This window comes from Periplaneta americana, chromosome 9 (assembly GCF_040183065.1).
Source record: "Periplaneta americana isolate PAMFEO1 chromosome 9, P.americana_PAMFEO1_priV1, whole genome shotgun sequence".
Taxonomy (NCBI): domain Eukaryota; kingdom Metazoa; phylum Arthropoda; class Insecta; order Blattodea; family Blattidae; genus Periplaneta; species Periplaneta americana.
This window is the reverse complement of record NC_091125.1, coordinates 129,362,659-129,374,851: the sequence shown is the minus strand read 5'-3', so window position 1 is coordinate 129,374,851 and position 12,193 is coordinate 129,362,659. Positions and strand designations below refer to the sequence as shown.

At 38.3% G+C, this 12,193-nt stretch overlaps 1 protein-coding gene across 1 annotated transcript in view; it reads left to right on the top strand.

Annotated features, from left to right (window-relative positions):
* The window catches only part of LOC138705614 (sodium/potassium-transporting ATPase subunit beta-2-like), a 107,281-nt gene that overhangs the window by 30,627 nt on the left and 64,461 nt on the right, over positions 1 to 12,193 (top strand). Inside the window, exons 5-7 of the mRNA XM_069834214.1 lie at positions 3,761 to 3,871; positions 4,117 to 4,285; positions 9,231 to 9,325. Coding sequence (XP_069690315.1) covers positions 3,761 to 3,871; positions 4,117 to 4,285; positions 9,231 to 9,325 — 375 coding nt within the window. The remainder of the gene's footprint in view (positions 1 to 3,760; positions 3,872 to 4,116; positions 4,286 to 9,230; positions 9,326 to 12,193) is intronic.

Sequence of the window (12,193 nt, the reverse complement as noted above, 5' to 3'; positions counted from 1 at the left end):
TTGTCATTGTCGTCGGTGGAGTGCTATAACGAATACGGTGTTGAGTGAAGATCCAATTGTTGCCGAGAGCGTTTAAGGCGAATTGTAGAAAGGAATTATTGTTGTGAGGAATAAATTACATTGTTGTAACTAATAAAATTTACACTGGTGTCAGAATCGGGATATTATCGACAATGGAGAACCTACAGCAGATCCTGCAAGCCATCGCGGAAATGAAAGCAGAAATGAAAGACGACATGAACGACATGAACAAGCATATCAGTGAGGTCAAGAACGATATAAGTGAAGTGAAAGGCGACATAAGCGGAGTGAAAGATGACGTCACTTCGCAAATTGAAAGCGTTTCGGCCCACGTAGATGGAATTGTCGCCATCGTGAAAGACGAACTCAAAGCCGATCTTGACAACCTAAACAAGAATTTTACAACTATAAACGAGACAGTAACCGAATTGAGACAGGAGGTAGACCATTTCGATGGCAAAATCCGTGATCTCGAGCGTCGTCAAGAGCAGACAACCGAGTTGCTGGACAAGACGAGTGAGATGATGGATAAACACGCTGAGGAAAACAAGCACATTCTCGCGTTGGTGGATCGCCAGGCTAGAGAACAGAAACAGATAATTGCCGAGGAAGTTCAACGGGCCGTGGAAAGATCGACGTCAGAATTGAGGACCTCATGTAGTGGCCATGTGGAACCATCGCCCTCAGCCAGACATCACAACGTCAAGACGCCAAAGTTCGACGGTACGACGTCTTGGGCGATATTCCGTCGCCAGTTCGAGGCCATCGCAGAGCACAATGGGTGGACGCCAGCAGAGAAAACTACTCAGCTGCTGGCCGCGCTTCAGGGACAGGCGTCGGAGATTCTTCACAGCGTTCCAGAAGATGGGACAGCCGCTGAGATAATGGCGGCCTTGGAGGGACGTTATGGTGACCATCAACTTGCTGCAGCATTTAGGACCCAACTAAAAACGAGGGTCCAACAGTCAGGCGAGTCCCTGCAAGAATTCGCGATGGCGGTGGAACAACTGGCCCATAAGGCGCTCAGGGGCCTACCTAATGACTTCATCGCTGGAGAGGCGGCCTACACCTTCGGCAGCGGAGTTCGAGACCCGGAAATAAAGCAACAGCTACTCTTGGCAGAGCATCGCACCATCAACGCAGCTCTGGCGGCGGCCCTCAGGATGGAGGCGGCCAAGTCGGCGGCGGGAGTCTCAGCACCGCACTGGATCAGGAGCGTCACGGCGACGGATGCTGGGGGGCGCCAACCGAAGCCACCTGAGCGGCAGTCAACGGAGCGGCGGAGACGACGGGTGCCCACCTGCTGGTCCTGTGGCAAACCGGGACACTTGAGAAGGGACTGTGACCAATCCGGCAACAGGCAGGAGAGAGAGGTGGCCGACGTCGAGGAGCGCCAGCAGTCAACGGAGCGGCGGAGACGACGGGCGCCCACCTGCTGGTCCTGCGGCAGACCGGGACACCTGAGAAGGGACTGTGACCGATCCGGTCACAGGCAGGAGAGAGAGGTGGCCGACGTCGAGGAGCGCCAACAGTCAACGGAGCGGCGGAGACGACGGACGCCCAACTGCTGGTCCTGCGGGAGACCGGGACACCTAAGGAGGGACTGCGACCGCTCCGGCCACCGGCAGGAGAGAGAGGTGGCTGACACTGAGAGAAACCAACAGTCGCCTGAGCAACGGAGACGACGGGTGCCCACCTGCTGGTCCTGCGGTAAACCTGGGCACCTGCGGAGGAGTTGCGACCGACCTGGCAACAGTCAGGAGAGAGAGGGGGCCGATGCTAGGAGGAGCACGTCGGCGCCATCATCACCGTCCCCTCGGCTCGTCCTGAAACCGGTCGACAGAAGGTGCGACGATGGGCTGATTGCTGAAGGACGGATAAAAGGCCGTCCATGCAGAGTACTGGTGGACACCGGGGCGATGCTCACTATCGCCAGACCAGACGTCGTGCGGGGCCTACCTGGGAGGACGCCGCTGCGCCAATACGAGCTACGGACTGCTTCAGGCGAGAGCTTGCCCATCCAGAGAGAGGTCTTCCTGGACCTGACCTTGGGGAAGAGGAAACTGGAGATGTGGGTGTTCGTCGCCAACATCACCGAGGACGTCGTCCTAGGACTCGACGCCATGCGGTTACTCGATGCGACGGTGGACGTCCGGCGCCGTATACTCCGTCTTGGTCGGGATGAAGTGTTCCTGATGGACGCCGAGGACCAACCCGTGGCCAGCGAGCTCTCCTTGGAGGGCCAAGGGGAAGAGCAAGATGGCGCCCACGCAGTACGAGTATCGCTGCCCAGCCAAGCCAAGGATGGGGTGGCGCCACCATAAGGAGGGAGCAGCCGGAGGACCCCAAACGCTGGACCGATTAGCAGCCTACCAAGGGACTGCCCGGGACGAGCAGCCCTAAGGAGGGGGCAATGTGACAGCGACGTGAGAATCGAACTCACGACCAGCGTCCCGCAAGAAAGCAGATCGCACGGGCTCCACGGAACATTGAGTGACGTCGCGCGGTGGAGAGAAGGGAGAGAGGGTGTATTACGTCACGCGACGAGTCTGCGCGCGCAGCTGCTACGCAGTGGATGTGGAACGACCTTCCTGATTATTCCAGACGTCTGTCGATGTAGAGATATTGAGATAATTCTCTACACACCTGTAGAAGGTTCTCGCAACTATGATTTTGCTATAAAAGAGCAGGCGCCAGCGAACTAGACAGAGTCTTCAGAGTTTTCAGTTACTCCGTCAGTGAGTAAGCCAGAGCAAGCAAGCCAGAGTTCGACTCGAGTGTGCGTCCGCATCTGCGTCAGCATCCGAAGGCCTGAGTTCGAGTGCAGTGGACCGCAGTTGGAGGGACCTGAGTTCGAGTGCAGTGGCCGCAGTTGGAGGGACCCGAGTTCGAGTACAGTGAACTGTCTCTGGAGGTCTGTGGTTCGAGATGCTGTGAACTCGAGTGACTGAGATAGAAGAACTGTGAACTGACAACTGGTAGTTCTGATTTGTAAATAGTGCTTTGTAAATATTAGTTAAGATTAACAGTTAATTGTTGTTCGTACTAGTCCAAGTAAATTGTCATTGTCGTCGGTGGAGTGCTATAACGAATACGGTGTTGAGTGAAGATCCAATTGTTGCCGAGAGCGTTTAAGGCGAATTGTAGAAAGGAATTATTGTTGTGAGGAATAAATTACATTGTTGTAACTAATAAAATTTACAATATTATAAATAATAAGGGAGCAACATCCTTGACGTATTTCTTGATTTATAACATTCCATTTGGAAAGTTTATCTTATCTCTTACTTGTATTGTGATGTAGTTTTCTTTACAAAATATTAAACATTGTTGTTATTAATTGATTGGGGACATTATCTTTCGGCAAAATTTCTATTAATTTAATCCTATTTATGGTATCAAACAATAATTTTACTCGTAACATGATAATGGTTGAGAAACCGCAAAATGTAGAATGAGAAATTATATATTCTCACAGTGAAAGATATATTACATTAGTCTAGCAGTGCATGCAGACATTTTTCTGCAATGGATGAAGCAGACGAAGAAATGATTTGTAATGTTATTAAGAGCCCTCCCAATCAGAGGCATGGTTTCTTACATACCAGTACTGTAAATCTACATCAAATGACCTGTTACTTCATTTTCATCCTGAGGGAAACAATACTAAGAATGTGATCCTGAAAGGTAGTGGATAAGTTGCAAATATTAATAATATATTATGTACTTCATTTTACAGATAATTAAATGGGAACCAGAATATTTCAAGAATGCGAAAGAACTTCCAGATAAAATGCCAGATGACTTGAGGAAGCGTATTACAGAATTGGTGAAGAAACGTCCTAATGAGGTAGGAAATTTATTCTAAGATGAGAAGTTTAAGATTCATAAGCAAAGATATAAGTACTCGAAAATTACAGCCTACAGATGATAATATGGAGATGGAAAAAAAAAAAAAAAAATGGCGGAATATGTGTGCTACTTGGAATTTTACACACAAGACAATGTTGTTAACCACATATAATCATACTTATGTATGCATCATGTCATTCAGGTGGCAGGCACTCATCAGTTACATTGTGTTTTGTTTCGCAGCTGAATACTGTGTGGGTGAGCTGTGAAGGCGAGAAGAGACCTGACAAGGAGAATCAGGGAGAAATAGAATATTTTCCTCACCAGGGATTCCCAGGATATTACTACCCCTTCACAAGGCAGCAGAACTACCTCAGTCCTCTAATTGCACTGCATTTCAAAAGTATTAAGAGTGAGTATTTACTTAGTTTTGGAAGAGTTCAGTAATTCGATAATGTTTGGGTAAAGGAAGTTAAGTCTTTTTCCCTTTTCCCAAACACCATCCAATTTTAGGTGAATCATATACAATGTCGATTGTGAACATAATTTTGATTCCATCGAGTAAGGTTAATGAGACAGGTATTAAGCAATCAAATACAGGAGAAACTAAGTACGGTATCTAGTGTTATCTGGTCACCTGACCACAGATCATAACCTAGAAGTCTATATCCTACATACACTTTTGAAATAGCAATATTTTATATTATACAGAGTGAAAGTAAAATAATCCTGCAGATTGAAAGGGGCGATAGGGTACAATTAAACGAACTGAAAACCTATGTTACATTTTGTGATTAAATTCATGGTTAATTAGAAAATTAAGTTGAAAGTTTCAGAAGTCTGGCAACATCTCATCTAACACACTTCTCTTTCTTCTCGTAATACAGATGTAAGAGGTCAACTAACTCAGGTCTGTCTCTGTACGTATGTGAACTACCGGTATCTCAGGCCTCAAGTTCTGGCTGCAATGTTGCAATCTGGTTGCATTGTTCAGTGGCTTGAAATTAATATTTTTAAAATTAAATTTACACGAAAACCGTCCACACTATTGAAATACACCGGAGGAATAAATGATTCTTTATTAGATTTCCTATCGATATGGACAAAATTCGCAGTCCTACTTACAATAATTACTGAATAAGATGTTAAACATTTGGAAAAAGACATTCTTTTCTGAGAAAACTATGAACTTTCCACCAATACGGTATTACACTTTTTTGTTACATACAACATGAGCTATTCGGTCTGAAAATATGCAGGGTTATTTCACTTCCACTCTACATAGTATTTACAGGATTCTAATAAATGGCGTCTGTATATTATTGCACTTTAATTAGAAAATTACTAATATTGTAATTCATATTTTAAATTACTTAAATCTGCAAATTGTACCAAACCTCCTCAATTTAGAGAGACTTGATACAGCCTAGCACTAGCTTCATACTGGAATACCTATACTTCTGTTTATTCTACTTGTTAACCTCCAAAATTAATTCCTGATCTACCTCGAAAATCTGCCATGGCCATGTTTAGGTTGATTACTGGTCATGATTGCCTCAGTAAACACCTCCATCGTATTGGAGTACTGAATTCACCTAAATGCTTACTGTGCACCAGAGAAGAGGACATAGAGATGGAACATCTGGCTAATTGTGAAACTCTTAGGACATTTGTGGACCTTCCATCAAAATACTGGGAAGCAAGAAGGATGATGACTTCATTGTTAAATCCAGAGCATTAGACGCGCGCGCACACACACACGCACGCACGCACGCACGCACGCACACTTGTATAACCTGTACAAATTTCATTTTTTATTTGAATTTCGAGCGCAGACAACATATTTTCTCTTTAAATTCATTATCAATCATACTGACGTCGTTATAAGACCACTATAACTTCTTTCTTTCGACACGCTTAATAAACTTTCATTTTCATTTATCAACAGATGTTTTTTCCTCAATGCAATCAAGAAAGAAACACACTGTCTCTGATGATATCTAACTTAAATGCATCATCATTTGCCAGAGGTATAAAACAAATATTCGAAATTAGAAACTGATTCATTACTGGTACTAGAGGAATATCGAGAAATATCTTTCCACAAGTAATTCTTCGTCAGATGAGTTACTAATAACGTTTACTTTTTTTTCTTGTTTTAGTTGCTTCAATTTGCTTACCTATTGTATACTGAAATTCTTTTACAAGTTGGTTTCTAATAATGAAATAATCAATATAAGTGATTTTTAGACTTTCCTATTTCCTTTTCTTAAAATAACTTCGAAATGATTAAGTATCTATTTGTAAATATTTATGTCGAGAGATGCTTGACACAATGTGTTTTAAATATCCCCATTTGAAATATATCAAATATCTTCAGGAGACTTCAATAAATGAAACATTATATATAACATTTATTATTATAATATCAACAATCATTCATGTGTTGTTCTAAAGAGGTAGAAAGAAAGACTGAATATTTAGAAGAGGTTTTAATAAAATTTTTCCATTACTGCTGAAAAAAAATACGTGTATTAAAAATATCCACAATGATTCGAAAGTTTAATTTTTTTTTTTTTTGTCAGTTACTTGGATTTAGCCATTTGTAACGACTGGTATGAGTAAGATATTTATTTCATGCCCTGCTTTTTGTTGGAAGGCGAAAATAGATCCAACTTCTAAATGTTATGTTATGTTTTTTTATTTAACGACGCTCGCAACTGCAGAGGTTATATCAGCGTCGCCGGATGTGCCGGAATTTTGTCCCGCAGGAGTTCTTTTACATACCAGTAAATCTACTGACATGAGCCTGTCACATTTACGCACACTTAAATGCCATCGACCTGGCCCGGGATCGAACCCGCAACCTTGGGCATAGAAGGCCAGTCCAACTTCTAAATGTTGTGAAGTTTTTTACATTACTTCTTTTTACCAAAAATGGACGGAGTCCAATCCAATACTCTTAATAATAATAAAATTAATGTAGACTACATTTATAACTTCTTAAGCTTATGGAATAACAAATAGATAAATTTCACACTTTTGAGCTTTGATCCATTCTATAACGCATTCTTCTCTACATTATCAGAAAGGAGGAGGATATGAGACATAAGAAGTTACTATGATCATACATAACTGTAGTCAACTAATTGGAGAAAAATTAAGTAGTTATGAGTAAAACATCCCCAGAATCCTTTACATAATGAGTTTATAACAGAAATATATACGTAATTTTTATAAAATTAATTGCAAGTAAAATGAAATCTATGAATGAAAGTCTATAAATTAAGTGGCAGATATGTATGGTTGCTTCCACCATTAGTCACACATACACATACACGCACGCACACAGACACACTGTATTATAATCTAAAAACAGAGAAACTATTTTGGATGTCATCTCTTTTGTGCTGAAAAAAGTATGTGAATAAAAATCTTTAACGTTTCTTATAAATAACCGTTATCATTTAGTTCACAGATGTGCTAGAATGGAAATTTATAGACTATTGCCACCAGTGCTAAGCTATGTGTTTAAATCGATTCCAATTCTTAACACCGAATATGAACCCACTCTTAAGTTATTACGATAGTGAATCACAGACAATATGCTTAATTTACTAAAATTGACTGTACGTGCAGAACTGAAATTATATTCATAAAAGAAATTTCAAATTAAATACTTTATCATAAAATACGGCAAGCAAAGAAATAATGGGTATCATAGAAGGAGAATTGCAATCGATTGTGTCAACTTTTAAGAGAGAAAACAAATCAGTTTTGTTTGGGTTTTTTTCAATTACTGATGAAGCACTTACTTATAAAAATATTTCAAAGGTTGAATCTCCAGATGAACATAAGTGTTCGAAGAACATGTTACCTGTGCCTATTCATTTTCATCTTTACAAATAATCAATGAGATGTCGCATATCTGTTATCTTTAGGTGTAACTATCCCCAAAAAGTTGGATATCCTAACTTCTTCTCTGTTCACCTAAAGATGACAGTACCATGTTGTGATATTTGCGATGGAAAAAGTCCAAGCTACACCTATTTCAATTAACTCACATAACTAAATATCGACAAATTTGGAAGAAGAATGTACCTAGTAGGAATGAATTCTGGAATTATTCTATATTTGTAACAAGTACCTATAGCTCTGGACAGAAAGGAGATGATTTTTAATGCTTCAAGTTTCATTTCCATATGATAAAGATGGGAATGTTATGCTTTTAATGTTGCACAAAGTACATTTTTATTAAATTTTGCCATACCGTATATTGTGCGTTATTTCATACTCAAAATAATTAAAATGAGATACTTATTCTGGTGTGTTGCTTTTTAGTCTTATTTAAGATTTAGTATATTTGTTATAGAAACAACTTTCCTGTGTTGTTGTGAAACTGTGATGATAGTTTACCTTCATTGACTAATATCGGCTTGATTTTTAGCTATTTTCAGCTGAATAGTATCTGAAGATGGCTAGTAATCAAGCCGAAACTAGTTTACTAAGGTGAATTATCACCACGGTTTCACATTAACACACGAAAGTTGTTTCCATAACAAACTTACCTAATCTTAAGTGTTAAAAGTGTGCAATCAAGGTGTATAGTAGAAGAGTGTGATTTCAAAGAGCGTTCAGTCCATTTTTATGAAAGGACTGGGCTAGTTTTTTTATCTACTGGTCTACAGATTGGGCGAGTTTGCAAGTGACGTGCACAATAACACAAACTTTTAGACAAGGAATGAAGTTGATTTAGAAGAAAAAAAGCTTAAAATATAAAGATAGAGGTCTCAGACATAATCATATACAGTTATATGTATATAAAGCTTAAAAAATGGTCAAATGCACTAAGTGAGTTTTGGGATCACATTCTTCAATGTTACTTATATAATGATCCAATTCTAACCTTAATTGTGAGCATTCTCTTCTATTTAGAAGTCACTGCATTGTTAATTTCTTCAGACTTCCTTGTCAAGTTTCTTTCATTTTGCACGGGAATGATTGTCTTTGATCCAACTAGCATGAACTGAAAAGAAAAATCACCATTAAGAAGAGATAACTTGTACCATGAGTGATATTCTGAATTTGAGGAAGAAGACTGATTAATAAGATAATAACTTAATTATCTCGTTCTTATTCCTCCACCTTTCTCTATGGCGTTACAACTGTCTCTTTGTAACCATAGTCAGCTCAGTAAAATTTTGAAAACTATTAATTAATATGTAGATATTCATGTCAAGAGTGCACGAATACCTTAAAATTTAATCTAGAATGCTTGGAGAAGCTATTTTTTTCTTTTGTGTTTGCAGCATAAGCCAGTGTTACAGGAATACAGGTATGTCATTGTTTTGTTGCAGAAAACGTTATTGTGAAGATAGAATGCAGAGCGTGGGCTCATAATATTGGCTACAGCAGGCGGGACCAAATTGGAATGGTTCGCTTCGAGCTCTTGGTTGACTAGCTTCACAACTACACTGATAAATTCTTCAACTATAGAATTGCAACTGGGTAAACAATACTAATAAGGCCACATCAAACAAATTTTCTTAAACCAAGCAACGAAGATTGATTTCTTCTACATGGTGCTTCAAAGAGGTGTCAGGGCTACTTTGTAAAATGGAAAGATATGGTAATTGTCCAAAACATCATGCCTTTTTTTTTTTTTTTTTTTAATTATTCCTTAACTCCTCTCCCATTCCTTTTGTCACTGTCATAATGTGAAAAAAACAGTAATTTTAAATAAATATATCTGATTTTTCTTCTATGACAGTGTTATTGTAACTACATACAACCTACATAAGTAGAAGAGCATATAAAAGCATATTATATTTCTTATGCATATGAACTCTGGTAGTCCTCATCATAGCCCACCATCAGAAGGCTATTAATTTCGCCTTACAGTTGTCTCATTTCAAAATTAATTCAACTCTGCAAGGCTAGTGAAATTCCATAATAGTCTCAATTGACCATACCTGCAAATTTTGTGTCTGATGATGATTGAACTGTAACGCATGTAGATTATCAAATAAAAAAGAAATTTATTTTATTACTGGTTCAACTGGAAATATATCATGTTCACTAAAAAAATATTACGAAAATTTGTTCCCTGGAAAACACAGTATCATAAAACTGCAAAAGACAATTGAATCAGAAACTGTGTACTATTATGAAAATGTCGAATGTAAAATTTAATTTATAGTCTATTTGTTATGTTTAACTGTCTGTAAATATGTTTTATTTAGATATATAAATAAGTTTTAGCTCAAGGGGCCCAGGAACCTTAAAAACAACGTTGTTTCAGAAAAATAAACCACAAATATAATAAAAATTGTACTGAATGAACTAATTATCAAAAATTCCTAAATAAAAAACAATGTTTCAGTATCTTTATGATTACCAGTAGTTAACAACATTCATCGTTGTAAAGTGAGTGAAATTCCTGAGCTTGTAGGAATAGTTGTACTAGTAGAGAATATAATACAGATTAAATCTTCATAGCTAATGCCAGTTACCCATTCCTTAATCTATACCGTTGTACCATTTAGCATTCCTATGACATCCCTGAATGACAGAAGGTTGTGCTTTCCAAAAATGGCCTAAAACGGACTGATTCACTCGTGTACCTGTATGATCTAGTTAATGACCATGATCAGAGGCAACGAAGTCTCGTTATTTTATCAATAGCGTTAGATGATTTGTCAAACCTACCATCATCTAAATATGTACCATACTGTAATGTCCATCTGACGATTCCTGTAATAACCTGCTGAGCCCCATCTTGCCCTAAAGAAATTGCTTATCACCATATCAAAAAAGTAATTATAAATTTTCCATACCACATTCTTTTCCTTTCATCCATTTCCTTAATCTCACTATTGTATTAGCTCAGTTGGTGTAGGAAAATATATAATGGATTAATTGCTAAAGATTCTTAGATATTAATCTCATCACTTTATTAGATTGGCCAATGATTTATGATCAAAAATACATGAAGCCAAGTTCATCATACAGGAGTGAAATTGACTGCTCAGAAGCCAATCAATGTAATCACTGACTTAATGTTTGGAGATTTTAAAGATTTTGTAAAATTCAAATACAAAATTTAGGAAAAAGAAGCACATTATTTTATTTTTTGATTGAATTGTTATTTTTACTAGGACAGTAATGATGAACTGCATTTTGATTAAAAATGCTGATTATCTTTTTTCCAGGAAAATAAAATGAGTTAATACTAAATGGCTTTTCAACTGAATACCATCCTATAACATACCAGTAAATGTTGTGAAAAGTTTTAAAATGTTAAAATAGTATTCAGTTCATGTAACCAGGGGACTGCTCAGTGATTTCAAATCTCTGATGGTACCAATCTAAAATTCAGTATCTTGATATTGTTGAGAAGATTAATGTACCATGACTCCTTTTCCTCAACAGTAATTTCGAAAGGAAGTAAGTTTGATTAAGTATATTGCACGAGGGTTGGATAAACTCGACTAGTTTAGGTATATTTCCTTACTTTTCTCTGTGTATTGGTTGGTGATTTTTATGTAACTTTGTGAACATATACCATCAACTGGCAACTGGTACCAGTTCAAACTGAATTGGGTGTTTCTGAAAATATCATCCTGAGTTTGCCAAAGAGGAAAAGAAATTGGAATTGTACTGAATTACATTGATTGGTTTCTGAAAAGCCCAAGTTATGTATGGGAACATAATAAAGAATTGCAGCTTTTATTTTTTTAAGATCGTGCTAAGTAAGTAGATAAAATAGGATGAAAGTATAATTTTACAAAGTGCAACAAGTAAATACAGAATAAATTATATGAAATTTATCAAAATTGGCTCTTCACAGACCATGTTAAAGACATGAATGTTAGGAAAATGGGATGTGATAAACTGGTAATACAAAAGGATTCGTGAAAGCATCAGAAGTTAGGTTACCGGATCTGGCAAATCTGCACCTTTTCTTTTCTAACACTATAGAGTTATTTACCACTACTTTGCTAGGTTTTTTAGGTTTTTAAATAATTTCTTTTAAAGGGCTTCAATTTGTCTTCCCAGTGCTTTTGATTTCATTTTATAGTTGAACAATGTAGTTATTAGAAGTACTTTTCGTCTTATAACTGTACAAAAGTAAAAAATAACAGAGATACGATTAAGAACATGTCTCAGATTAGATTATTTATTGCGACGATTTAGTCAAGCAGATTCACGTAGTTGTACTTAGGTTTGTGTGGTGTGTGTGAAGTAACAGAGGAGATTTTTGAAGTATTGACACTCATACATCATTAACCTTTGGAATGTCTCATGCAATGGCCAGATT